Source organism: Trametes versicolor, assembly GCF_000271585.1.
Source record: "Trametes versicolor FP-101664 SS1 unplaced genomic scaffold TRAVEscaffold_2, whole genome shotgun sequence".
Taxonomy (NCBI): Eukaryota; Fungi; Basidiomycota; class Agaricomycetes; order Polyporales; family Polyporaceae; genus Trametes; species Trametes versicolor.
In genome coordinates this window covers 3,095,587-3,120,567 of record NW_007360322.1, presented here as the reverse complement: position 1 = coordinate 3,120,567, position 24,981 = coordinate 3,095,587, and the positions used below count along the sequence as shown (strand labels likewise).

The window sequence follows — 24,981 nt, the reverse complement described above, 5'->3', positions numbered from 1 at the left end:
GCATGCCTCCGGTCAATTCCAGGAAGTGAGCTGGACCGGACCAATCGTCGGTCGGCCGAACGTCGGTTGAGGAGTCCTCGGTACGTCGAGGGTGGTTCTAGTGCCTGTTGAGTGGCCGAAGCTACTACATCGCGCGGGATGTGCCGCTCCCGCATCTCCTTGAACTCCGCGCTTCGGCCTCGACCGCGGATTGGTTCGTTTGTCCCATCGTGGTCCTCAAACTCACGTCTGAAACACCCTCGAAGCTTGGCGTACGTGTTCTGTCAACTAGCCGGAAAGTTCTGACAACACAAAGCTTATTTCATGATAGGAAACGCCGAACGTCCGACGGTACTTTTCACTAGACCTCCAAAGTCCGCACCGCCCGAGGCAGCCGCACGATGATCACCCCCTGCAGAAGTGCTGAAGAGAGAAGCATGTACTCGACGCTAATTGGACCCGACAATTGCTGGAGCGCCGTGCCATCCGCAATAGGCTCCGCCCACACCTACCTCGCTATTCACTGAAGCGCGCCGCTCCGACCCTCGGGGGCGCAATAACGCGGAAAGTGACATCCGGCAAGCTTCTTGACAGGCATGCGCACATACAAGTGACGAGCGAGCGTCGCATGGCTCCCACCGCCCTATGGACACAGCGCGTTCTGCGCGATAGCGAGGGCCGATACGTCGGGCCCCTAACGAGGAAGCCTATGCTCCAAGCTAGATGCAGAGGAGACATATAAGCCGCAAGCCCCAGGGATCTGGTCCGGAATTCAGGCCGGAGTAACCCCTTCGCCAACCTGCAACTATGTTCAGCGTTTCCAAACTCCTCTTCTCTGCTGCCTTAGCACTGGGCTTCTCCGCCGTTGGCAGCGAGGCCGCATCGTGCACCCATCCTTCCGTCAGAAGGGAATGGCGCAAACTCAGCATCCCTGAGCGTGCGGAGTTTATTTCTGCAATCAACGTACGTTCAGACGTTGTCCGTGAGATGGCGATTCCGCGGCATATTGACCACGTAGTACCTTGCAGTGTCTGGCTAGATTGCCCCACACGGATGCCCTCACACCGAGCGTCAACCGTTCGATATCCAATATCCCACCGGTCAACACTTCGGGTGGTTACTGGGATGACATCGTCTACATCCATATGGATCTCAATACCAGGGTACGTAGAGTGCGGATTTTCTGGTGGTGGGCTCTCGTCGCTGACTTAGACGCAACAGATTCATAACACGGGTCTCTTCTATCCGTTCCATCGGTTCTATGTGAATGCGGTTGAGACGGCAATGAAAGAGCGCTGCGGATTCACCGGTGCCTTCCCGTACTGGGATTGGTCGATTGGTGAGTGCCTTTGCCAGAACGCGCAGCAGGTGACGACGCTCATGCCAGTGCGCCCAGACGCGCACGACGTGAAAAATAGCCCTCTCCTGCGCGACCACAACCCCATCAGCGGGCTCGGCGGGTGGGGCGACCCGTCCAAGGACTTCCAGGTGCGGAACGGCGGATTCCGCCACCTCGAGGTCGTATACCCCATCCCCCACATCATTCGGCGCAACTTCACGCTCCAGCCATTCCTCCCGTTTGCGAGCGTGCCGATGTTCACGAACCTGACCAAGTACGCGAACGAGAGCTTCACGCCGGAGGTCGTGCGGGACCTGCTCGACTGGACCCCGGGCGACTTCGTCGGCTTCCAAGCCTCGATGGAGTATCCGGAGGTAAGCGCACGGTGTGTCTTGGGTGGGCCGATGCTGGGCAGCTGATAGTGTTTCGCGCAGGGTCCGCATGCGAGCGTGCACTTCATCTTGGGAGGGTAGGTTCTACAAAATCCGTTCTAACTGCAGGTCGATCGGACTGACTGGCGCCGCAGCGATCTCTCTGGCGAGTGCCCGAAGGGCTCCCCGGCCGACTGCATCCCGCAGCCAACCTTCTCTGCCAATGGTTAGTTTCTTCAGTCCGATGCCGTTGTTCAGACCTGCTGACTATCATCATCACGCAACCTCCTAGAACCAATCTTCTTTTTCCACCATGCCGTAAGTACCCGGTATCCCAGTCCGCTCACTGGTTAGTGCTGACTATCCGAACATCGGGATTGTAGATGGTGGACAAGGTTTGGTCGGACTGGCAGAACAAGAACCCGGAAAACTTCTGGGCGTACAAGGGAGGCTCCGTGCAGAACCTCACGTCTGTACAGGCGCTGAAGGACTGGCCGAACGGTATGGCCCCCGGGCTCACGGTGAGCTTAGTATTAGCGTGTTTTGCCTTCGCGCTGAGGCTCACGACGACTGCGTCGCCTTTAAGCTGGATTCGACCATCCCTGCGGATGGAATGTTCCCTGAAGTCACCATCCGGGACGTCATGAACACGACTGGCGGATACCTCTGTTATGTGTACGAATGAGGGTCTAGCACAAACTGGAGCGTCGCGCTTGAAATACGACTATCATAACATCGTAGCGGTGCAGTCAGTCCAATCAATCCATAATTCTGCCGGAATATACAATCATACAATAATCATGGAGTTGTGAAGTGCATCGTTACATTGGCATCATTTAAGAGAGCGTAAGAGTCGTGAAACATGTCATCATGTCGTGGTAGTTTCCTCTACAGCCTGAAGTTCCCGCCATACTTCGCGCGATACCGTTCGGAGATGATCCGCGCGGCTTCCTGTGCGACCGGGTGGTCCAGCTTCGTAGATGGGTCCTGGTACCAGCCCCGCAATTCGTTGAGCGTGAGAGGCTGCTTGCGTCGCGTGTTGAACTGGTGGATGAGGTCGACCGTGTCCTCGATGTCCGTCAACCTCCGCTCCTTAGTCTGCCAAAGTGCCTTTGTAACGCGCCCCATCTTGCGGTACAACTGGAACTTCCAGGGCGCGATGTACAATTCAAGGCTATCGGAGCGGAAGAACATCTCGCCCTGCCGGAGCGCCTCCGCGTATGTGCCCTGGTACGCCGGCCCGTTCAGGTAGAAGCTGAAAGCAGGGTTGAACCAGAAGTTGAAGAGATTGTGCGCCCGTACGCCGTCCGCCGCGGGGGCCGACACGCCGTCAGCTATCTGCTGGATCAGGTTTTCCAGCTTGATCTGGTTTGCGCCGAGCCCGAAGTCGACGTCGTGCGTGCTGGTCCGTGTGCCGAACTTCACAACGGCGATTGCCCCACCTGCGACCACGGCACGAATGGGGAGCTGAAGGCCGAGCTGCGGGGCCTGGATGCGCAGGGCATCTGAGAGCGCCACTAGGCCTACGCACATTGGGGCAATGATCAGCTGGGGAAGAAAGAAAGGCTGACAGCATCTACTCACCCTCTTCGATGTCGGGCTTCGTGAGAATCTTCTCTTGGGTCGGAGTAGGAAGCATAGTAGGTGCCATTGTGTGATATTGAGAGGAGTTTGAGGAGTTGTGTTCTGAAGCGCGTGGAGTGGCCGTCAGTATGTACGTCTGAAAGTAGTTTGAGAGATGTCGACGGCTCACTCACCAGAAGTGCTGTAGTTGAAGGAGGTATGTTGCCCAGAACCGACAAGCACGGCGCTGCTATATATCCCAGAGTTGACGGTGGACGCATTGACATGCTTGGACTGGGCGACCGGGACGGACTACGTTACATACTCGCCGCTTCGACTTGGTCCTCGTCCTGTGCGCTTGAGAAATACTTTCGAACTCGCAGTACTCACTATCTCTGAAGAAGTATACATATTCATCCAAAGTCATACGAAGATTTTCCACTCCCGTGGAATGCATGTTAGTGCCTTCAGTTCAACGAAATGTCGCTGTTGCATCACGGTGCGACTGCTGCAGTGGACGGGTGATCGAGCATTAGAGGTTGACTCTGGGACCAAGCGCATCAGTGATGACATGTGCATGTGGCAAGAGACTGACCATCAGCTCAATCATGCGCCAAGTATGTCCTGGTCTATGCACTCCTGTAAGGGAGGCAGAAGCATGGCGCTCTGGAAGCTTGAGCTTGATAGCGAACCCCGTTCAAGTTCAAGTTGGTGCCATGAGGTGAGCGGGCTATCTTGATCTGCAAACGCGGTCTGGTCAGTACCAGTGCTCGCTGCATGCTTACAGGTTTGCGCCTTCTAAATATCGTCCGAGCTAGCAGCGAGTCGTCGCTGTCGGGCGTATGTACCGCGCTGTTGTCGGAGAACGGAACGCGGACAACATCCGAGACGCATAGACGCCCAAAGGCTCGGCGATCGAGTAGGTTCGTCCAGTTTTCGTCCGCGCGGTGACTCAGTTGCAGTCCTCCCACCACCACCATCCATCGCCTTGCGTTTCCCTCGACGCAGCCAAGCGGTAGCGGCACATGCGAAGCGACGTCTATGCGTTCGCGCATCCGTTCTGATCGTGCCTGAAGCACATTAGAAGGACAAGGCAGCATAGACCACCATGGACTAGCGTGCCGGGACCGGCGCTAGATTGCGGTATAAGTGGCCAACGCGAACTTCACTGAGCGAGTGGCACACACTCTCTAGCTGATCCACCACCACATACACTAGTAATTATCGCCCATGTCTTAGCAGTGGTGTTGTTATTCACCATGTTTTCTAGTGCCTATCTCCAAGAAGGTCATCATATTTGGAAAAGTCACCGTAGATCGCCTGCTAGCGAAGCTCTTCACGCTGCTCTGGTCACGGAGTAGGTCCGCGCCACTCATTTCTCCAAGCCCCTCTGACACTTTCCTCAGACCTTGTCTCAACGCCTCAGGACACAGAAGAGGTGCGCTTCATCAAGGAGAACACCAGGGAGTACTGGGCGCGCGACCTGGCCCTCACCATCCGTGCGGAAACCTTGCGGCCGTTCTATAACCTCTTCCTCCTCCTGTGGCCCTATCCAGCCAAGTTTGCGTTGCCTCCTCTGCGCACGTCCCACGAGTACTTCAACACCCCGGGTCTCGCTGACTGGCTTGGGTACGACTCCTGGCGGATGGGACACTTCCTCCCGTACCGCGACCGTGACACACCCCTCCGCTCGCTTTATCGCATGCACGCCTGGGCATGTGCGTGCGAAGAAGTCGCCTTCGGCTATGAGGCGCAGTACTTCTACTCCCATCCCGAGCCGGAATGGCGCCTCGAGAACGTCCCGGACCCCAAGGACCCGGACCCGATCCGCTACGCTATCCTGGCTGGCCTGGTCGAGATGATGGCTGTCGCGTTCAACGACCGCTTCGATCTTGGCCTTCCCCGGTTAGGCGAGGGTCTGTCGTATATGTTCTACGGCAAGCTGCAGGAGGAGGGACGGAAGGTGCAGGTACCGGAGGAGCGTCCGCCTGCGTGGGCTGCGAACGTGGGGGCTGTCCCGGGCCCTCTTGTGGTACTACGGAAGGACGGATACAAGACGGGAGGGCAGGCATGGCAGAAACGAAACGTTCTTCTCGGTGGTGCGGGATATCTGGACTGGGCTTAATCGCGCTGTTAGGAGTTTCGTTCATCTCTCGCCTGGGACTGCATTTCCTCACGAGTGTGTATCAACTTCTCCCGAGTTTGCACTTACTTCCTATAGAACTGGCTGCCACAAGTACCGTTGCAACTTCTCATAGATCCGATACGTACTACAGGTAATATTGTCACATCGCAACTTCTTCTTTGTATCCTTGACAATGCATCGTCTACGCATCCCATCCTACAAAACGAGCAATCAGGCCTTCAGGTGGAATCCCAGGCAGACCCAGTCTACACCACAAACGACTCCCAAACCGCTCCTGATAGCTCTCCGCAACCAGCCCCGCCGCCTCCTTACTCATCCTCGCGCCAGGGCCCGCATACCCAATTTCCTGAGCGTAACAGGTCTGCTATGTTGTGTGTTGAATGAGTAGATGAGGTCGACCATCCGTGTCCTCGATGTCTGTCAACCTCCACTCGTCATTCTGCCAGAGTGCCTTCGTACTAACGTCCCCCATCTTGCGGTACAGCGGGAACTTTCATGGGGCGATGAAAGGCGTCCGAGCGGAAGAACATCTCGCCCTGCCGGAGTGCCTCCATGTACGTGAACGAATGAGGGCCTAGCACGCACCGAGCGTTGTACTTCGTACGACTATCATGACATTTTGGCGATGTATTCATTCCATTCCATGCAAAACTTCGCTCGGATATACAATCATTACAGAGTCGTGAAGTGCATTGGTACATTGCCATGTTTTTTGTACGAGAACAATCATAGAGGATCGTAAGAGTCGTGAAGCATGTCGTTACTTCGAGGTCGTTTCTTCTACAGCGTGAAGTTTCCTCCGTACTTCGCGCGATACCGCTCGGAGATGATCCGTGCGGCGTCTTGCGCCACCTTGTGGTCCAGCTTCGCACCTGGGTCCTTGTACCAGCCCTTTACTTCGTTGAGTGTGACAGGTTGCTGGCGTTGCGCGTTGAACTGGTGGATGAGGTCAACGGTATCGTCGATGTCCGTCTGTCTCCGCTCCCCGTTCTGCCAGAGCGCCTTCACAACTCGGCCGACCTTGCGGTACAGCTGGAACTTCCACGGCGCGATGTACAGCTCGAGGCTGTCCGAGTGGAACAGCATCTCGCCCTGTGCGAGGCCCTCCTGGTACGCGCCCCGGTATGGCTTCCCGTTCAGGTAGAAACTCATAGCGGGATTGAACCAGTACTTGAAGAGGCTTTGCTCCGGCCCGTCGCTCGTGTTGTAGAGCGTGATGCCGTCCGCGATCCGCTGAATCGCGTCCTCGAGGTCGACCTGGTTGGCGTCAAGTGCGAAGTCAACGTCCTGCGTGATGGTCCGCCCGCCAAACTTAAGGACGGCGACGGCGCCACCCGCGACCACGGCACGGATGGGGAGCTGGAGGCCGAGCTCAGGGCCCTGGACACGCAGGGCTTCTGACAGCGCCACAAAGCCTGCGCACGACCAGAAATGCGATTAGGTTTTGGAGGAGGAATAGACCGCCGAAGAACACTTGCCCTGTAGCATATCCTGCTTCGTGAGGAGCCTCTTCTGGGGGGTAAGGGTAGATGCCATCTTGTTTTTTTGGAGGTGCGTGGGATGTTGTGTTCTGAAAACGTGAAGGCTCCATCAGTCTGCATATCTACAGGAGATTGAGTAGCATGTCGATGGCTCACTCGGTGAAGGGTAGGTGTCGGAGATGGTATGCTGCAGCTCCCCAAAGAGCACAATGTCCTTATATATGGCGTTGGCGCATTGATACGCTTGGCCTGGGCGGGGATCGATGGTTCTGTAGGTCAAGGCGTCCCGAGGTCGTTGCGTTGAATCTCATGGTCATCGAGGTCGTGCTTGGACCTCTTCCGATGAGCGTGGGTAGCACATCGTTTCAACTGCTTACACGTTGCATGCATAGCAGCGACGCAGACAATGGCATCTTCGATATCTCGACGTAGTACCACCTGGTGGGTGCGAACTTCGCAGTGGCACAGGACCATGCGCATCAGAAGTCTTCTGTATACACGACGGAGGAGGCCGACATGAGGCATGATCTCAGCCATCAACGCGTTAGGCTCGTATGTGCCCAACCAAAACACTCCTAGGACTTATAAGCGACAGGTGATGTGCATTAGGAGATACATACTTGTACTATCATACACTAGTACTCAGGCTCTTGAGTGTTGGCCTGACCGCACTCCCTGCAGACGTGGTCTGATCAGCATTATTTCGGATAATGCGCGTACTTATTCCTTCCGGTAGCAGTTCAGAGTGGTCGGAGGTTTTGGTCATCGTCTGAAGAAGAGGTGTTGTAATAGAGCGTAGTAGTCGCTCGCAAAGATGTAGACGCCTATGGGGTCAATTTAAGGTACTTACGAAGTAAGCGCCACGTATGTGGCGCGCGTCCGTTCGTCGTTCGCCCAACTTGGGTCACCACTACCACCGTCTTTGTGCATCTTCCGCAGCTTGGTAGCATCGGCACATCTCATATGGCGTCTAGGCTCTGCCAACTCGCAGCTATTTGCTGTCTCAGTATCGCAACTCGAGGCCGATGTTGTTAGAGAACAAGGAACAATCAGAAGCTACTAGCGTCAACGAGCGCCTAAATTGAAATCTCAGTGGCCCATGCGTACTTGATCAGCAGCAGCCCCAGCGACGGCGAGTGGCACACCTTCTGTAGCTGATTCACCACGACTACAACCAGTAACTGTTGTCTACCTCTTCACAAAAGTGCCGTTACTCACCACTTTTGTCAGTGTCCATCGCCACGACGATCAGCAAGCTTGGGATAAATGCCATAGACAACCTGCTAGCGAAGCTGTTCAAACTACTGTGGTCTTCAAGTAGGTCTGCGCACCGGCTGTTTTTGCTCCCCTCTAACACCTCTTTAAGAGCATATCCCAACACTCCGGGACACAGAGGAGGTGCGGTTCATCAAGGAGAACACCCGCAAGGGCTGGGCGTTCGACCTAGCCGTCACCATCCGCAGAGAAACCTTACGGCCGTTCTATACTCTCTTCCTACTTCTGTGGCCTTACCCGCGGAAGTTCGCGTTGCCGCCCTTGCGCTCGTCAGAGGAATACTTTAACAACCGAGACCTCGCCGACCTGCTCGGGCACGACTCCTGGCGGCTTGGCCCCTTCCTCCCATACCGCGACCGCGACACCCCTCTCAGATCGCTCTACCGCATGCACGCCTTCGCGTGCGCGTGCGATGAACCCGCCTTCGGGTACGAAGCCCAATACTTCTACTCCCATCCCGAGCCCGAGTGGCGTCTCGAGAACGTCCCGGACCCCAAGGACCCGGACCCAGTCCGCTACGCCATCCTCGCAGGCCTGGTCGAGATGATGGCGCTCTCCTTCAATGACCGCTTCGAGATGGGGCTCCCGCGGCTAGGCGAGGGGCTGGCGTATTCGTTCTACGGCAAGCTGCAGAAGGAGGGGCGGGAGGTACAGGTGCCGGAGGAGCATGCGCCTGCATGGGCTGCGGGTGTGCCGCCGGTCCCGGGCCCGCTGGTTGTGCTTCGGAAGGACGGAGAAAAGACGTGCGCGCGGCCGTGGTTGGACCGCAACGTTCTCCTTGGCGGCGCGGGATACCTGGATTGGGCTTGATGGTGCTGCTTGGGGAATTTTGTCTGAGCCACTCGTATATGTATCGACTTCTTCCTGGGAGTGCGCGACGGGGCGGCGAAGGCTTAACAGTTGATTGGGTGTTTGCTATGTACCAGGTATTGACACGGTTGATTACAATTCGTTGCCCGACACACCGACGCACATGAGCCGAATTCAAAACGAGGGGTCATCATATAAGGTCTATCACAGTAAGGTGAAGGTAAGGTACATCGCGGGACAGAGGTATACAGCTACATGTACAAATGGTAACACAGCCCAACGTCCCGAAGCAAGGAAAGGAAAGTCGTGATTACAATGTCGCGTGGATCGGCCGATCAACACAGCCCCTCGTCCATCGTGACGCCACACCGCTCGCAGTAGACCTTGCGGTCGAGCAGGCACAGCCCAACACCGAGAGGGAACCAGAACACCGCAGCCAATATGCCTGTCACACACGTTCGGTCAGCGCAGCACGGCGATCCGGGGTCCGGGTGACTCACCGAGGATGCCAAACTTGGAGCGCGCTACGTGCCCGCCTTGCTGCAAGCAGACCATCTGCGGGTGGTCTGGGGCCAGGAGCGACACGATGCGCTCGCCGTTGTGTGGGTTGATGTAGTTGTACACCGTCGTGGCGGGCATCTGGCCGTATTGCGCGGGGGACGGCTGGCCTGCGGAGTACGGGTCGGATGAGGGGGGAGGAACTTTGACATCCTGGGCCTTTGCGGCGCCTTCAGGGATGTAAGATCCAGATACTGCAGTACTTCAGTGAGCGAGTGTGTACGGTCTGGGTGAGGTGAGGATGTCACGTACTGTTTCCACCAGCTACCGCCGTGTCATATGAAGGAGGAGCCTGCATGGGCTGTCCTTCTGCGTCATAACCAGTCTGAGTGTCTTTAGCCTGGACAAGTAAAAGTCAGGGGTCAGCTGCAAGTGCGGGTGCGAGAGGAAGAAGAGGGACAGACCATGAGAGTAGTGGAGGGGTCGACGATCATGGCTGTCTGCGGGGAGCTCTGCTTTTGTAGTGGTGGGGTGGAGCCTGAGGCTGCCCCAAGTCTGCGCCGGCATGGGGTTTTGTAAGCCGTGGCCCGCAGCGGCCGAGAGCGCCGGGCGGACGTGGAAGCACAGCGAGCTGCTCCAAGTCCGGTTCCCCGCAGCGCCACGGCTGCGCTCCCCTGGAGGCTGTGCTCCCTCTACGCGTCTGTCACGTACCCGCGGCTACCCGCGGCAGGCGTGACCTGGCGCGTCGTTTGTGACGTGTCACGTATAACGCTGATCGCGATCGAGCCGCGGGCGCCTCGCGCACGATTTTCTTTTTCGTACATCGGGCGCTTGTGCGGTAATCTGTAGCAGGCGTTCGTCCGCGTGCCACTCTTGCTTCCATCCCGACTCTCTTCTTCCTCCCCCTTCGCGCTTTTCCTCTGCGCCCTCTGTATTGCTTATCGCGTGCTTCCTTGTACACGATCGCGACTGGACATCTGTTTTTGTAGAGCATAACACCCACCAACGTCTGTAGCATAAAATGGCGAGCGCAGGCCCTTCTTCCTCCACCCCGGAGCCGATGCAGCAGGATCAGGTCTCCCCGGACAACATGACCTCCAAGGACTAGTGCGTCCTTCCTTCTCGTACTTCCCTAGGCGGCATCGTTGATGCACGCGTTCTCTCAGCTATGCGGACTCGTACGCGCACTTCGGTGAGTATCCGGGCTTAAGTTCATGATGTGCGGACGAGAAGCTGACTGCGCCCCCAGGCATCCACGAGGAGATGTTGAAGGACACCGTCCGCACGGGCTCGTACCGCAATGCGATCGTGAACAACCCCCACTTGTTCAAGGACAAGCTCGTCCTCGACGTCGGCTGCGGTACGGGTATCCTCAGCATGTTCGCTGCCAAGGCGGGCGCGAAGCATGTCGTCGGCGTACGTATCGTGAACCCGTGGCATGCCCGTGCAGGTCCTTATCCGGGCATGTTATTGACAGGTTGACATGTCCAACATCATCGACCAAGCCACCAAAATTGTCGAGGCGAACGGCTTCAAAGACAGTACGTCCTGTCATCACAGTGTGATCATCCCGGGTTTCTCACCAATTCCGTCAACTATAGCCATCACGCTCGTAAAGGGCAAGCTCGAGGAGGTAACCCTCCCCTTCGACAAATTCGACATCATCATCTCCGAGTGGATGGGCTACTTCCTGCTCTACGAGTCCATGCTCGACACCGTCCTGCTCGCGCGCGACAAGTACCTGAAGCCCGATGGCCTGATTTTCCCCGACGTCGCGACCATGTACCTCGCCGCGATCGAGGACTCCGAGTACAAGGACGAGAAGATCAACTGTGCGTGCTGCACCCCTGCGCGTGTGGTGTGGATGTTGACGGCAGGCCGGGACAGTCTGGGATAACGTGTACGGGTTCGACTACTCGTGCATCAAGGAGATCGCGCTCCGCGAGCCGCTTGTCGACACCGTCGAGCTCAAGGCAGTCGTCACCGACCCTTGTCTCATCAAGGTAATTGGATTGCTTTCTTAGCGTCTCGCGCGCTTGCTGATACGAGAATGTAGCACATCGACCTCCGTACGGTCAAGAAGGAGGACCTCACGTTCACCGTGCCGTTCTCATTAACGGGAACCCGGAACGACTGTACGTTCGCCGCGCACACGTTCCAGGCTGTTCCTGACACGAGTTATACCTGTAGACGCGCACGCGTTCCTTGCGTGGTTCGACATCCTCTTCGACTGCACACACACCAAGGTCAAGTTCTCCACCGGTCCCCACGCAAAGTACACGCACTGGAAGTAAGTATCCTACATCCCCGCGCGCACCCACGTGAGACTAACCGCGCCCGCGCCCGCAGACAGACCGTGTTCTACACGCCCGACACGATCACCGTCTCGGAGGGCCAGAAGATCACCGGGCAGCTCTCGTGCGCGCCCAACGGGCGCAACCCGCGCGACCTCGACATCGCGATCACGTACGAGGCCGAGGGCGAGCCCGCGAAGGAGATCCAGTACAAGATGTGCGTCATTCCTTCCTTCCTCCAGCTGCGGGCTGCAGGCTGCGGGCGGGGCGCGGGGCGTACGCTGACCGTTTGTCAGGTCGTGATTAACTTTGCGCGCTTTTGCCGTCGGGTCGCTTCTGTGCTCGTCTGCGCGTGGCATCCTGCGCCTCGGTTGCGTCCGGTCGGGTCGCTTGGCGTCGACAGGTACTGAGGGGGATGCATGCAGACCCGGAGGAGAGGGGTGCGGGCGGTCCGATGCATGGGGACATGCTTTAGGACCCCCGTCCGTGTTGCAGGATGCGAAGTGGCTTTCGTATGGCCTGATGTACGAGTCGTCGCGTCGTATAAATGACCCTTACGCCTGACATCCATTTGAAGCTGAATGGCGTGAACCATTCATATGCTGTAAGTTTAGGTTTGCTTGACCGGTGGTACCTGATATAGAATGCCTAGAATAACGCACGTACGGGACACGTCGTCGAGCTGTTCCGATGTGCAGTTCCGACCTCCATGGGTGTCGATGGAAACCCGTGCTTCCGTTCTATCAGAATGGATGAAGGTGCGATCCGGGGCACGGAGGCGTGCAGAGGAACACAGCTGGGGTCAGTGCAGGAAGCTGATATCGATGGGATGTACGCGGATGGCGTTGATGCCGCCAAGGTGGCTATAGCGGGGTTTCGACGTCAGGGACAAAGTCGCAGCGTGAGACGTCTGTTGTCGGTGTTGGCGGAAGACAAGAAGCTTAAGGTCGGGCGAAGGCGCGAAGCTGGAAGGTTGTGCGGGCGGTGAAGCAGATGTGGCAGCTGCCATCGTGTTCGAAGATGTGTCGAAGCCCCCGGCGCGAGAGCCGGCGGCGAGTGTGAGTGCACGACAGTGCATCCGCAGAGCAGGCGGTGCGCAGAAGACGTGCGAGAGTTGAGCGCTGTGGCCTGGGTGGAGAGCCGCCGGCTCGCGCCGCGGAGGATCAGGAGCATCAAGCGATGGGGAAAGCAGCGCCGCGGAAGCACAACGACAAGGCGCACGCGAGACGAATCGATTCGGATGTGATCACAAGAACGTCGGCCCGGGTGCACGCGAGAATAGACAATTGGGCGTCGTGCGGCAGTCGCACTCTGACTCGGGTTTTCGGAGGAGGTTGGTAGAAAGACGAGAGAGGACGGCCGAGATGGGGTGAGATGAGTCGCGCGGAGTCGGAAAGGGACGCGCGCGGGGTCGAGGAACGATGGTAGGCCACGGGCGCCTGCACCGGAGGCGAGCGATCGGGCTTCTTTCGACTGTCTCATCCGGAACTGTATATAATAATGCGTGCCGATGACCCTGCACCTCTCTCGTCCTCCCACCCTGTCCACCCGCCCTCGCCCGGTTCCGCTGCAACCGCCGCCAGCGAGCTGTGAACACGACTCACACGCGCCCGAACAGGCCTGAACCGCCTTGACGACATCCATATATGACCCCTCACGCCCACACCATGAACGCGCCCTCCTCTCTCCCGACCTCACGCGCCATGACCTCCATCGAGTCTCTTCCGGCCGAGATCTTTCTCGAGCTCGCCACCTATCTCTCTTCACGCTCTGACGTCCTTCAGCTGAGTCAAGTGGTGCGTCCGGGCTGCACTTCCGCGCTACGCCCGTATAGCCGGCGGTATGTAGTGCATGCTGACGTTTTCGCACAGTCCACGTCCGTGTACGCCAAAGTTATCCCTGCGCTCTATGCGGACGTCGACCTTCATGGCGCCGAGCAATGCGAACGTACCCTTGGCATGATCGAGCGATGCCCCGAGGTCGCCCGACACGTCCGAAGGCTCACCGTGCATCCCGAGCACGAGCTTTCACCGCGCCCCCGGGACCAGTACAGGGCCTGGGACAACGCTGGGGTCGTGTCACGCTGTGTCATGCGCGCTGCCCGAAACCTCGATGCACTACATGACTTTGAGTGGGATGGGGAGGACATGCTGCCCGACGACCGTATGTGGGCCGAATTGCGCGCGAGGTGCGTTCTTTCTCCGCGCCGGCGCCGGCGCGTCTGTTCATATTTCGCTCAAACGCACTGGCCATGAAGATGCCCGTGCTTGAAGCGCGTCGGGACGACGTTTGGCTGCTTCTTGCCCCGTCCCACCAGCAACGTACGTGCCCTATGACATCATAGCTTGTGGCCAGCCCGCCGATCATGGTTTCGTATAGTTGTTCCAGTTCAGCGATCTCGTCGGCTTCGCGCTTACGTTCAAGGATGGCTTTTACGCGCATTCGCTTCATGTCCCCAGCCGAGGTGGGTTGCCCGGCCCCCATCCGCTGCTGCTCCCGAAGGACCAGCACGTCCGCGATCGCGCTGACGCCGAAGCAGAGAGCGAGCCCGTGTTCACGCGACTTTGGGACATGCTCACATTGCGCTGCCCTGCGCTTGAGGCGCTCTGCGTCGTCGGCCATTCCTCCGAGCCGTCCGAGGCTGCACGTTTGTACGCCGCGCGGTGGCCAAAGCTGCGCAGCCTCACTCTGGGCGCGCTCGTATGGAATACGAACGCGCCAGACGTCGTATCTACCGCCCCGGACTTCAAGGAGTTCTTGGAAGCGCATCCAACCATCGAGAGCCTCCATCTTCTAGGCAAACCGAGCGCCAACCAACTCGACATTTCCGCGCTAGACCACTCGGCGCTCCCCAATTTGACCGAGTTCAGTGGGTCGTTCAACCACCTACGCATGCTCGTGGACCGCACGCCCAGTCTCGCGCCCGATGACCCACAGGCGCAGAATCCCAACGCGAATCCGAACCCGCCGGCGGTTGGAAGTACGACTCTCACGAAGACGCTGCAGCGCGTTTGCTTCCCGCATGCGATGCACCTGCGCGACCTGACGCCCCTAACGGTCTCACGCGTGCTGATGAGCCTGCACGGGCTGACGTCGCTCAAAGTGACGTTCGCGATTCAAGGCGGCTACGACAGTAACGGCATCCTCCGCACCATCGTGGCATCTTGCCCGCATTTGCTCGATCTCGACATCACCTGCACGACGAAGCCGTCGTTCTTCCTGGTGAGTGCGCCCACAATCCGTGTCGTGCTTCCCCGACGTTAATCCATGCTTCTCAGGACGCCTTCGCGAACGTCCTTCGCGGCCTCACGCGGCTGCGCACCCTCGCGCTCTCCCTCGTGCGCATGCCGGGCGAAGAGCCCATGCATATCGGCGCGTCCCGCATCGCGCTCGCCAACCCGCGCCTCCAGTGCTTCTCCGTCGCGTTCATCCCCACGCATCCTAGCGCAGATGCAACCGTCCCCCCGCTCGAGCGCGGCACCTTCGAGCTCGCATGCGACACCCACGGCATCCCCATCTGCATGCGTGTTGCGCAGTGGCACACCGTGCCCTGGCTCTGGCCGTGGCCCGCGCTGTGGGCCGGGGCCGGCTCGCTCCCACTACCCCCTTCCCTACCCCGTGCGATGGGCGCAGGCGTGGGCGGCGGCGTCGCAGAGTGGTTTGCGGCGGTTGCAGGCGCACTCGGGGTCGATACTCCTCTGCTGCTGCTGGAGAGCCGCGCGCGGACGTTTGGGCTCGACAGCGGTGAGGGCGCGGACGGGGCCACGGCGCGCAAGTCCGGAAGGCGGGCGCGTGTGCGGCGGTGGGTGTGCGACCTCAGGCCGAGCGGGCACCCGGACGTCGTGCAGAAGGGACTGGGTGCGCTGTTGGTGGAGCGCAGCCCGGCGGGCGAGGAGGCGCGGTTGATGGCGTTCTGCTTGTGTCTGCTTGTGCTGACGGTGTGGGCGCTGGTGAGCAAGGCGATGCGTGAGGCTGTCGTGTGAGGGGTCTCTTGCCGCCTCAGCTGTATACCTAAGTTATTCCTCCTTTCGATGTTCCGTTTTATACCTCTTTCGACGACGCTCACGACTCTTCCTGCACTAATTTCTCATGCTTCGACTTCACGTTCGCGTTCACGCTTTTTTATTTGCACGACCCCACGTATATACATATGGACGATGCCATCCCACGCATGACAACGACAGCATAGTGTGTACTGTATAGTATAGTGCCCCCCGACCTGTAGACACGCACCGACCCTCCTCCGCACATGGACCGTAGAATAATGCAGCATATGTGATATGTGGTTCGTACTACCGTTACGTGCTTAATGCACGCGCCCGATTATATTTGTATCTCCTGTTCGCGACTTTCGACGGTCCAGTCGAAGCTATTGATCCGCTCGCGATCGTGCTTACGAGTACGTACAGACCAAGTACAGACTGGTATGTACATCGGCGTCTAACTTGAAAGGTGAACATCATGTACTTTGTTCTTTTGAACAAGGGACCAAAGGCGCCACTCGCTGCTTAGCCCCCGATGTGGCCATTCCGAGTGGCACAGACATAACGGTATGCATATAAGTATAGCCCCGCATTCTGCCACAATCTCGAGTTGCCACCACCAAACCACGACCCACACGTTAGATCGAGGTTAGTGTTCCAAGCCTGTGCATGCAAGGCTCGCGCAGACCACATCGTTAACGATAGCCCAGTTTCTAGCTCTTCAACATAATCATCACACTACACGTTTGACGAAGACCATGGCACATCGTCTGCAACGCTTTGAAAAGAGGCTTGGCAAGGCCGAGATAGAAGCAGGCAAGTATCGCTCTCCCTCCTCCGACCAAGGCCCCCTCACGTCTGCACCTCGCTAACTTCTACAAACAGGTCTCCACGCCCTCTCTGACGCCATCGGCACCAACATCGCATCCCTCGGGCTCACTCAAGACGCCCTCCCCATCCGCGCGATGGTCGCCGGCGGCGCGCTCGCCGTCCTCAAGTTCAACACACGCGCCTCCACGCTCGACGTCGACTTCGCGCTCGACGCCTCCCAGGGCGCGCTCGAAGAGTCGCTCGTCCGGCTCGCCGCCACCGACGCCGTGCGCCGCGTCAACGACGGGGACCTGGGCCACTACTGGTTCAACCCGGCCGTGCGCTTTTACGCGCACATGCCGCCGTACGGGGCGACGTACGCCGCGGCGCTCGCGCAGGACGAGGTCGTGTTCGCCGCGGAGCATCTGGTGCTGTATGCGATGCCGTGGCGCTTCCAGCTGTTTCGCAAGCTGGCGCGCATGAGCCGGGACGTGCGGTGCGGGCTGGAGGTGAGGGCGACGGACGTGCAGGATGCGGGGAATATCCTGTGGCACTTGCGCGAGAAGGAGGGGCGGGAGGTGACGTTTGAGGAGGTGTGTGGGTGGTATGCGGACCCGGGCGCGAGGATGAGCAAGGAGGCGGCGGGGCTGGTGGCGGAGAGCTATCGGGAGCGGTTTGGGGGTTCGTTTGTGGTGTAGACTTGGCCTGCTAAGGATGCTTGATTTCTCAGGCTCGCTATTTTGGAGGATGGTAGAAAGCGTGAAGGACGATATATTGTGAAGGATATAGAGAAGAAGTCGCAATGTGACCATGTTGCTTGACCATTCAACCAATATGTCCGCGTATGTAGTGTGGTGTAGTGTAGTGTATACCTCTGTCCTGCGATGTACCTTGCGTTTATTTTACCGTGAGGAGTCTTACGCGCGGTGATACATTGGTTTAAATCTGGTCAACGCATCTAATCATCCCCAAGCGTATCAAGACCAAATACATCGCAAACACACAATCAAGCCTGTGCCGCCCCCTGCTCCGCCGCATACCCCTCCAAGAGCGCAATCGACTTCGCAAACGACGTCTTCATATCGTAATGCCACCTGAGCCCCGCCGCCGTATTCTTCAGCGCCTTCAGCTCGTCCCCAACCACGAAGCCCGCCCCCTCCTCCGCCTTGCGCTGCTCCGAAATATTCACCAGTATATCATCCACGACCTCGTCAAACGGCACGCGCTCCTGCGGCGCGGCGATCGCGCAGTCCTCCACCGGGTCCGTCGCGAGCACGAGCTCAATCAACACCGTGTACGCCTCCCGCGCCGCGCCCGGGTACGGCACGCGCGCGAGGCGCGCGACGTCTGGGAGCAGCGGCAGCGCGGCGCCGACGTAGTCGGTCAGGTCGCTGAGGTCCACGCCCTTGCCGTTCGCGGTGCGCGCTTGGACGGGGGCGAGGGCGGCGGCGAAGCGGGTGCGGATGTCCGACGCGAGAGCGGGGACGGCGGTGGGGTACATGGCCTCGAGGAGGCGGGTGGCGGTCGGGGACACGCTGGGGTCGGCGAGGAGGCTCGAGGAGCTGTGTTTGGAGGGCGGGGGTGAGCACGGCGACGGCGTCCTTGGGCGTCGTTCAACGACGCGGCGGCTGCGGATTGGTTGTGTGTGAGCGGTGGTTACAACGGAGAACAAGGTGTTGGACACTTACATATTGTGGGAGGGAGTAGGGGCACCCTGGGCTTGGGCGCTGGGGCTTCGTCGGACTCGCTGTCTGACTCGTAGCGGCAACGCTTGAGCTTATGGTGGGGCATGATGCACGGTGTATGCGAGGTGAATGACGGATCTGCACAAGGAAGAAGTCAAAGTGGATGGGTGAGGGGGAACGCGGGTCGAGATGGGGGTTGTGGACAACGAGAGGACGGGCAAAGTCTACCCTTATATACCTGTCGACGTGGCCAGCTCACGCTTACGGAATTATTTTGATGTACAAAAGTCCCCACCTCCATTCACAACGGCCCACCTGTGTAGTTCAAAGACTCAAGCGCTCTAGAAGGACCGTGCGCCAGCCAAGTTCAACCCAAAGTTGCCCTAGCGCTCAAGCGGACGTAGTTTTGCTCTCACAACAGCCGTCGCAAATCTTACGGTACGATTCAAAGTCCCCGGGAAGGCGGCGGGTCGATTGGAATACTGTCATAGTCGCCTGGAGGGTGCCCCGATATATGCGAGTATACATCGTCCAAATCCAGGAGGCGGGCATCCCCAAAACATGCCGCTGCTTCTGACCGACTTGAGGCTGGGAATGTCGCCAAAATGCTACACCCTAAGATGTGCGCGCGTTTCGAGAGCGGGCGGGACGTGATCCACACCCGTGGCTGAACGGTGAGTATGGCCCACTTCGTACTGGAAAGGAACGGGCCATATCGTTCCCCATCCTGAACAAAGCGGGCAGCATCAGGCCCGGGAACGAGGTTCGCAGTGGTCCTGTGGAAAGTAGTCTGTAAGCATATTTACAACAGGCATGAGGGTGGAAAAACTAACCTGCAATTCATGTACGCCGCGGAATACCTCCCCTCCCGCTTGTGGCTGAGGCTCGAGTAGATGAGGTGGTCGCTGGACGCCTAATCCCCGACCCACCGCTGCCAGTAGTTGTACCTCCGCGTGGAATCCCACGCGTACTGGGTGTTGGCGCCGCTGGGCTGCGATGAGAACACAGCACCAATAGATCCTGTACCATTAAGCACATACCGACGCGAGAAACACCTCGCAAACCACGCATCGAAGCACGCGTCCCGCGCACGCCTCTTACGCCGCTGCCCCGCGATACTGATTTAGCTGTTTCGGCCTTCTCCCGTTCGAGGCGTTCGCGTAGCTCTTTCTCCTCTCGTTCGCGCTGCTCTCGTTCTCGCCGCTCGCGCTCGCGCTGTTCCGCCAGTATGCGTTCTTCCTCTTCCCTCTGCGCACGCTCCTCCGCTTCTTGCTCTTCGCGGTCAAGTTGTTCCTCGTCCTAGATGGCACCCAGCGTTATGGTGTGCGGTATGCACCGTCAGTGTGGGGAATGCACTCACGGCTTCGGCGCCTTGCCATCGTTCGTCGAGAATAAGTTTGGTGATCTTCTCGGATTTATCCAATATGCGGACGTATTTGTCGAGGAGCGCGTTTGTATGTTGTAGTTGTACGGCAACTAACTGTGACAAAGATGAGTCCACCGAACGCGTGTAAGCGAGCACTGAGGACTTACATCTGTATTTGACTTCGTCTCCCGCAGCGCCTCCTTGTACACTTCAAACGCGGCGTTCAGCTTCTTGAGAGTGAAGAGGTCGTGCTGAAGCTTCTCCTCTCGCGTCTTAGCCGCTAGCTTTCTCGCCTTCTCCAAATCCTCCTGCGTCATTGTTCCATCCATATCGGGCTCCTCACTCTCCTCCGCGTCCCCGTCCGCCACTGCGCTCTCATCGGGCGATTCAGGTCGCGCGAGGAGGCTGAACGGACGTCGGTGTCCAGGTTTTGATTGTGCGCGCTCCGAGAGCGAGAGTTCTGAGAGTGAGAGGTCATCGCCCCCGTGTCCTGTGCGGGAGGAGCTGGAGCTGATGTCTGGTGTGGGCTCGGCGAGTAGTTGAGAGCCGCTCTGAGGCATTTGCAGGTTGGAGAGATCAAACGAGTCCATCTTGGGCTCTGGTGAGATATATGGACGCAAAATAGGTGTTTGTGGTAGAAAAGCGAGACAAGGGAGCCAAGTCGTGGTGGCGATGGTGGTGGTCCGGACGTGAAGTACGCGCTCTCTTGCGGTCGCGTTCATCCACCCATCGCGATCACGTGCAGTACCCCGACAGGATACCTTCATACTGCGCTCGCAATTTAAGAAACACTAGAGTACTGGTCTGTACGAACTACGCAAGGGGGTATATTTATGGGCGACAGGCTGGCCAATATAAATATACAAGGACGGCAAGGACACAGAATGACTGAGATTCGCGTAGTCCGATAGTTATCCAAGTACTCAACTTATCTAGACGAAGGCTCACAAGCGAAATCTCACGCACAGCTCGATGTAAGTTGTCCACACTATCACGTCGCAGCATACCACGAGCTGGCCATTGTGTCAGGTGGGAGTCCATAGGGAAGTACGTACCTTGTAGAAAGACGAGCCGTCCGATATCACGTCGTAGAATCTAGATGACCATTTAGGTATTCGCGTATGATCTCATAGCCCACATGTAGAGTGGCCGCTTCGAGGGGTATGCATCCCACACGGAAAAATGAACATGTGCGGGGGCAGAATGTGTTTATGTTGTTGGGAAGTGATCGGAGGACCGCCGGAGTGGATGGATACGACCACTTCAAGCAGTTGGTGTATCTGTCGAATCAAGAGTCCACCTATAAATGAAAATAGAGAAGAGACTTATATATATTTTTCAAAGAGAAGAAAGCGAATATATGGATACAAGGAGCTGTGGAGGAGGAACTGACTGACCAGGACCTTGGGGCTGCGTGTTCGAGCTGACAGGACAAATTCCGCGCACATTCCACCTCAAAAAGTACTGGACCCGCCCTGCCTTCAGAAGTAGACAGTGCCGAAGTACCGTAGTCCCGGAGGATATCCAAGGGTCGGAGAGATGGATGGGAGGAGACTCGGAGCGGGACAGGGACGAGTCGCGGGAAGGACAGGGCTGAGCGCTTACAAAGCGCGTCCAACATTTTGCGGAGTTTGAATCACCTCGGCGTCCTTTCGTCGTCGACTTCATTCTCGAGTGCGCTGTGGCCAGCGTCGCCTCCGTCCACCACGCCCTTCCCAGCACCCACCCCCATGGAGTCGAGGAAGAGACCACACGCTGACGATGGCGACCTTGCACGACCAAAGAAACGGGCGGTCTCGGACGACCGTGCCTCGCCAAGTCATCTCAATGGCACTTTATCCCATAGTGATGAGCCTAAGGACGGCGACAATGTTGAGGTGGCTCAACCTTCAAGTTAGAGTGTAGGGATATGTAGCTCAAATGGTCATCGCAGCTTTTCAGGAAGGAGGCCATATTCCGGCGGATGAAGCAATACTCGAGGGAGGCCGAGAGAAACCAGGCTCAGGTTGCGGATTTGGAGCGGAGGCGTAGTCAGTGCGAGGCCGGGCTTGCAGCATTGGAGGCATGCTGGACGCAGGTGAGTAGAAACGCTCCGCGCGTATAGGGTTGTCCTAATGTCACGAGCAGTTGATTGGCACTATACGCTCCTTGGTCAAGCCCGAAGACATTCCTTCTGTAGAGCAGCAATCTGCAGGCAAGTCCGCATTCATCAACGAATTAGAGGGTCTTCACACTCATGACGCGACATATAGATATCCGTGACCTCACAGTACACGTCTCTTCCGAAGCGGAACCAGAATATGTTGATGCTCTACGGGACAAGATGCAAGCCACCGCTGACATTGTCAAGGCCTTCGTGCATATAAGGGCGCAAGGTCAAGGAGGACCTTCCGAAGAGGAGACATTGAGACGCGTTCAGGAAACAGAGGCCGAGGTAAGCCGCGAAACCATACGCACCGTTATCGCGTGGTGGCTCAGCCTGGTTTCCAGAACTCCGCTCTTCGGTCGGAACTGTCGCTGGTACGGACGAAGCTTCGTGACGCAGAATCGCAGAAGGAGAAGTTCCGCGAGGGACTTGTCGCAGCTGAGAAACGCGCAGATCGGCTGCAGAGCAGGTCCCTGAACCCTAGTGCGTCCAATGTCAAGGACGAGTCCGCCGACGGACCGTCGGAAGAGAAGGCTTCGTCGCCCCAAGTAAGTGTTCGTTACAGCTTCTTCGACTAGCATTCTTTAATGTACCGTCAATATCGCCTCGCAAATAGCCACCAGTAGTGAACGGTGCCCACATCACAGACTCCCAGTGGCAGCATCTCGCCGAATACAGGGAAACGAAGCTCCAAGAATACGAGAAGGAAGTTTCCGACCTCAAGGATCAACTGCAGGTCACGCAGCTCAAGGTAGGGCTGTTGCACGTTCTGGTGTTGCTATGTGCTCACCTAATCGCTTTAGCTGAAAGCAATCCCAGACGAGATTATCCGAGAAACAGCCTCGTATAAGGACCTCCTCGAGCGAGCGAGCCTCCTGGACCACACAAACCAGGAGGCTAAGGCGGAGTTGGTGAAGCTCACAGAACAACTAGACACTATGCAGACTACGAGGCAACAGTACGAGGACTCTGTCAAGGTATGTTTACGAGAGTATATTGTGCGCGTTTACTCATCTGTTTCAGGCTGGTAGTGAGACTGCCGTGCAAGAGATGAAGGCATTGCTAGCCAAACGTGACGTCGAGACGCTACGTCTTCGTGATCAAAGGGACCAGTACCATTCTGAACTCAACGAGCGCAAGGCGAAAGACGCCGCTAAGACGTCTTCACTGGCAGAGTTCGAGTCTTTGGCGGAAACACGAGCTGTATGTTTCTATGCCCTCGTAGTTGCGCTCGATTCTCACGTCATCCTCAGGAGCGTATAGCTGTCCTCGAGTCAGAGAACAAACGTCTCAAGACTCGCCTCGCTGCCAATGAGGGGGACAATGATCTTGTCACCTTCTTGTGGTCGAGTAGTTCTGAAGGTCCTTCCTATGTCGAGGACTTGAAGCGCAGACTCTCGTGCGTGCAATTTGTCCCGAACTCAACGTTGTACACTTACGCTGATAGGCCGTTCCATTGTCAGCGAAACAGAGGCGCGGGCATCCTCGCTGGAGAAGACTTTGTCCTCACTAGGGGACGGGCAGGTCGACATCGCCAAGGTCTCTCAGAATGAAGCGGATCTACGTCGGCAAGTCGAGCAGGTCCAGAAACAGCTCGAGAAGTATCAGGCGGTCTACGGCGATTCTTCGTCGCTACCACCAGAGACTGCGCAACTGTCCGAGGAGCTGCAGCGTAAGCAGGACGAGATCGAGAAGCTACGCATACAGGACAAGCAACGTGAACAGGTACTTACGTGCTGATGCTCGGTGTTCTCCAGCCTAAACTCATGCGTGAATCTGCAGGCCGAATCCGCTCTGTATTCTGAGCTGGATAAGCTCTCCGCCGCCTGGGAAACGCTTGACCGCCAAGTCAAGAGCAAGGTGTACGATCTATCCGCGCTGGAAGATCGCATCGCCAAGGCGGGTGTTGACGTGAGTAGTTTTCCTGCCGGTCCAACTGAACTGCTCTCATGCCATAACGGAATACAGCGAGCCAAAGCGGAGAACAAGTTCTACGCAGCGATGCGCGACAAGGAGGGCGTGGATCTAGAGCGGAAGAACCTCGCGCGTAACTTGGATAAAGCCGGCAAGGCTGTGGACAAGCTCTCGCAGAGCGAGAAGGCGCTTACTGCACGAATGGTGAGCGTTTCTTCCAGGACGATCGTAGTGCAGAAGCTGATATCACTCCCCAGCATGATCTCGAGAAGGAGCTCATACAGTGGAAGAAGGTCGCGGAGCTCCAGAAAGAGCAAGTCGGTGCTGCGTCGACCGAGACCACCAGCTGGCGGCTGCGCTTCATGGGCGAGCGGAAGAGTATGGAGGAGGTATATCCATTCGTTATCCATCGAGGTCGCGTGCGGTCGTTCCTAATGCTTTTGCAGATTCGTACTGCGTGGACCGAGCAGTCTGCCTCCATCGAGAAGAAACGAGCGGAGCTGCGGAAGCTTGAGGAGAGCTTGATCAAGTCCAAGAAGGACGCGGAGAAGCAGGCAACGAAGCTCAAGTCGATGTCTACTTCTTCGGGCAACGCGAAGGAGACCGAGCTGCAGAGCGAGATCGACAAGTGCATGGTACGTCGTCGTATTGGCCTGTTCTCGTGTGTCATGCGTCTGACGTCCTCGCAGAGCCTCCTCAAGTGCTCTACTTGTCACATGAACATGCGCAACACCGTCATTACGAAGTGCATGCACTGTAAGTCGCTCGCGTCGCAGCATGTTCTTCGGTGCTCACGCTCACGTCGCCCACAGCGTTCTGCAAGTCGTGTGTCGAGGCTCGAATAGCGACGCGGCAGCGCAAGTGCCCGGCGTGCAACCTTCCTTTCTCTCAGGGCGAAGTGCAGCAGCTGTACTTCCAGTGACCGTGTCTTCGCATTTTCGCGGGCGACGGATGGTTCGGGCAGACGCTGGCTTATTGCGGATATTTGGTGTACTTACCTTATTGTTTTCTACTGTTTATGACTTTTGCTCACGTTCGCTTGCTACTATCACGAGCCAATCCCATCTCAATTTCCAGTCCGTGTATCTCCAGTCCGTGCATTGTGTGGGGTAGAATCACCGGCCTTTTGGAGCTTTGCATTCACGAACGATGTGCGAGAGACGACAGAGTTCATTTGAGGCGGTGCATATGTATCCTTATCTCCGTGCTCACTGCTACTGCTATTCTGTCGTCAAACAAACTCGAGGGAAGACTCGGACGCCCATCGGACCAGTTGTGTAACCTGAAGGCTCGACGCTCTGGTTCACTACACTTGCCGGAT

The 24,981-nt window shown here is 57.5% G+C and overlaps 12 protein-coding genes across 12 annotated transcripts; 7 read left to right on the top strand and 5 right to left on the bottom strand.

Annotated features, from left to right (window-relative positions):
- Positions 1–786: 786 nt before the first annotated feature.
- Positions 787–2,374, top strand: TRAVEDRAFT_113592 (Di-copper centre-containing protein; the record flags this gene model as incomplete). Its single annotated transcript, XM_008036367.1, has 9 exons — positions 787–942; positions 1,008–1,142; positions 1,201–1,318; positions 1,376–1,692; positions 1,753–1,787; positions 1,845–1,915; positions 1,982–2,007; positions 2,073–2,210; positions 2,276–2,374. 9 exons carry the CDS (start codon positions 787–789, stop codon positions 2,372–2,374), a joined length of 1,095 nt encoding a protein of 364 aa, XP_008034558.1.
- Positions 2,375–2,577: 203 nt separating this feature from the next.
- TRAVEDRAFT_43684 (uncharacterized protein) lies at positions 2,578–3,340 on the bottom strand (the record flags this gene model as incomplete). Its single annotated transcript, XM_008035703.1, has 2 exons — positions 2,578–3,212; positions 3,274–3,340. The coding sequence occupies 2 exons, from the start codon at positions 3,338–3,340 to the stop codon at positions 2,578–2,580; spliced, it is 702 nt and encodes a 233-aa protein (XP_008033894.1).
- Positions 3,341–4,328: 988 nt separating this feature from the next.
- On the top strand, positions 4,329–5,585 carry TRAVEDRAFT_161666 (uncharacterized protein). Its single transcript, XM_008036366.1, has 3 exons — positions 4,329–4,469; positions 4,523–4,609; positions 4,659–5,585. Coding segments are annotated over exons 1-3 (807 nt in total). The 5' UTR covers positions 4,329–4,468; the 3' UTR covers positions 5,378–5,585.
- Positions 5,586–6,178: 593 nt separating this feature from the next.
- TRAVEDRAFT_17757 (uncharacterized protein) lies at positions 6,179–6,934 on the bottom strand (the record flags this gene model as incomplete). Its single annotated transcript, XM_008035298.1, has 2 exons — positions 6,179–6,813; positions 6,871–6,934. The coding sequence occupies 2 exons, from the start codon at positions 6,932–6,934 to the stop codon at positions 6,179–6,181; spliced, it is 699 nt and encodes a 232-aa protein (XP_008033489.1).
- An 86-nt stretch (positions 6,935–7,020) lies between these two features.
- On the top strand, positions 7,021–9,113 carry TRAVEDRAFT_69409 (uncharacterized protein; the record flags this gene model as incomplete). Its single annotated transcript, XM_008036365.1, has 3 exons — positions 7,021–7,045; positions 8,110–8,196; positions 8,246–9,113. The coding sequence occupies 3 exons, from the start codon at positions 7,021–7,023 to the stop codon at positions 8,962–8,964; spliced, it is 831 nt and encodes a 276-aa protein (XP_008034556.1). The 3' UTR covers positions 8,965–9,113.
- Positions 9,114–9,299: 186 nt separating this feature from the next.
- On the bottom strand, positions 9,300–9,956 carry TRAVEDRAFT_43680 (uncharacterized protein; the record flags this gene model as incomplete). Its single annotated transcript, XM_008035702.1, has 4 exons — positions 9,300–9,409; positions 9,465–9,716; positions 9,775–9,862; positions 9,927–9,956. 4 exons carry the CDS (start codon positions 9,954–9,956, stop codon positions 9,300–9,302), a joined length of 480 nt encoding a protein of 159 aa, XP_008033893.1.
- Positions 9,957–10,379: 423 nt separating this feature from the next.
- TRAVEDRAFT_62921 (S-adenosyl-L-methionine-dependent methyltransferase) lies at positions 10,380–12,041 on the top strand (the record flags this gene model as incomplete). Its single annotated transcript, XM_008036132.1, has 10 exons — positions 10,380–10,569; positions 10,629–10,654; positions 10,712–10,878; positions 10,940–11,003; positions 11,064–11,294; positions 11,350–11,465; positions 11,519–11,597; positions 11,653–11,752; positions 11,812–11,973; positions 11,999–12,041. Exons 1-10 carry the CDS (start codon positions 10,484–10,486, stop codon positions 12,039–12,041), a joined length of 1,074 nt encoding a protein of 357 aa, XP_008034323.1. The 5' UTR covers positions 10,380–10,483.
- Positions 12,042–13,425: 1,384 nt separating this feature from the next.
- On the top strand, positions 13,426–16,078 carry TRAVEDRAFT_56411 (uncharacterized protein). Its single transcript, XM_008035820.1, has 5 exons — positions 13,426–13,552; positions 13,628–13,944; positions 14,014–14,077; positions 14,136–14,978; positions 15,035–16,078. The coding sequence occupies exons 1-5, from the start codon at positions 13,460–13,462 to the stop codon at positions 15,737–15,739; spliced, it is 2,022 nt and encodes a 673-aa protein (XP_008034011.1). The 5' UTR covers positions 13,426–13,459; the 3' UTR covers positions 15,740–16,078.
- Positions 16,079–16,488: 410 nt separating this feature from the next.
- On the top strand, positions 16,489–17,328 carry TRAVEDRAFT_56410 (uncharacterized protein). The gene is made up of 2 exons (XM_008035819.1): positions 16,489–16,555; positions 16,625–17,328. The coding sequence occupies exons 1-2, from the start codon at positions 16,498–16,500 to the stop codon at positions 17,245–17,247; spliced, it is 681 nt and encodes a 226-aa protein (XP_008034010.1). The 5' UTR covers positions 16,489–16,497; the 3' UTR covers positions 17,248–17,328.
- Positions 17,329–17,555: 227 nt separating this feature from the next.
- Positions 17,556–18,340, bottom strand: TRAVEDRAFT_43677 (uncharacterized protein; the record flags this gene model as incomplete). The annotated part of the gene is made up of 3 exons (XM_008035701.1): positions 17,556–18,111; positions 18,171–18,177; positions 18,238–18,340. 3 exons carry the CDS (start codon positions 18,338–18,340, stop codon positions 17,556–17,558), a joined length of 666 nt encoding a protein of 221 aa, XP_008033892.1.
- A 378-nt stretch (positions 18,341–18,718) lies between these two features.
- On the bottom strand, positions 18,719–20,274 carry TRAVEDRAFT_56409 (uncharacterized protein). The gene is made up of 5 exons (XM_008035818.1): positions 19,768–20,274; positions 19,595–19,714; positions 19,275–19,533; positions 19,068–19,220; positions 18,719–19,010 (listed from the first exon to the last, which is right to left on the bottom strand). The coding sequence occupies exons 1-4, from the start codon at positions 20,188–20,190 to the stop codon at positions 19,075–19,077; spliced, it is 948 nt and encodes a 315-aa protein (XP_008034009.1). The 5' UTR covers positions 20,191–20,274; the 3' UTR covers positions 18,719–19,010; positions 19,068–19,074.
- Positions 20,275–21,330: 1,056 nt separating this feature from the next.
- On the top strand, positions 21,331–24,726 carry TRAVEDRAFT_161656 (BRE1-domain-containing protein; the record flags this gene model as incomplete). The annotated part of the gene is made up of 16 exons (XM_008036364.1): positions 21,331–21,477; positions 21,534–21,677; positions 21,728–21,794; positions 21,853–22,034; positions 22,091–22,294; positions 22,363–22,497; positions 22,550–22,723; positions 22,770–22,949; positions 23,000–23,145; positions 23,210–23,471; positions 23,529–23,657; positions 23,715–23,864; positions 23,918–24,049; positions 24,107–24,295; positions 24,350–24,416; positions 24,473–24,726. The coding sequence occupies 16 exons, from the start codon at positions 21,331–21,333 to the stop codon at positions 24,580–24,582; spliced, it is 2,418 nt and encodes an 805-aa protein (XP_008034555.1). The 3' UTR covers positions 24,583–24,726.
- Between the last annotated feature and the right edge of the window lie 255 nt (positions 24,727–24,981).

Excerpts from the sequence above, each read along its gene's own strand:
- TRAVEDRAFT_161666 (XM_008036366.1), top strand. Across the intron at positions 4,610-4,658 it reads CACGCTGCTCTGGTCACGGA|ACCTTGTCTCAACGCCTCAG; the intron begins GTAGGTCCGCGC and ends CACTTTCCTCAG.
- TRAVEDRAFT_56411 (XM_008035820.1), top strand. The coding sequence starts at position 13,460 with ATGACCTCCATCGAGTCTCTTCCGGCCGAGATCTTTCTCGAGCTCGCC. Across the intron at positions 14,078-14,135 it reads TGCCCCGTCCCACCAGCAAC|TTGTTCCAGTTCAGCGATCT; the intron begins GTACGTGCCCTA and ends GGTTTCGTATAG. Across the intron at positions 14,979-15,034 it reads CGAAGCCGTCGTTCTTCCTG|GACGCCTTCGCGAACGTCCT; the intron begins GTGAGTGCGCCC and ends CATGCTTCTCAG.
- TRAVEDRAFT_56410 (XM_008035819.1), top strand. The coding sequence starts at position 16,498 with ATGGCACATCGTCTGCAACGCTTTGAAAAGAGGCTTGGCAAGGCCGAG. Across the intron at positions 16,556-16,624 it reads CAAGGCCGAGATAGAAGCAG|GTCTCCACGCCCTCTCTGAC; the intron begins GCAAGTATCGCT and ends TTCTACAAACAG.
- TRAVEDRAFT_56409 (XM_008035818.1), bottom strand. The coding sequence starts at position 20,190 with ATGGACTCGTTTGATCTCTCCAACCTGCAAATGCCTCAGAGCGGCTCT. Across the intron at positions 19,534-19,594 it reads GATGGCAAGGCGCCGAAGCC|GACGAGGAACAACTTGACCG; the intron begins GTGAGTGCATTC and ends GGTGCCATCTAG. Across the intron at positions 19,221-19,274 it reads GCGAGGTGTTTCTCGCGTCG|CGGCGCCAACACCCAGTACG; the intron begins GTATGTGCTTAA and ends ATCGCAGCCCAG.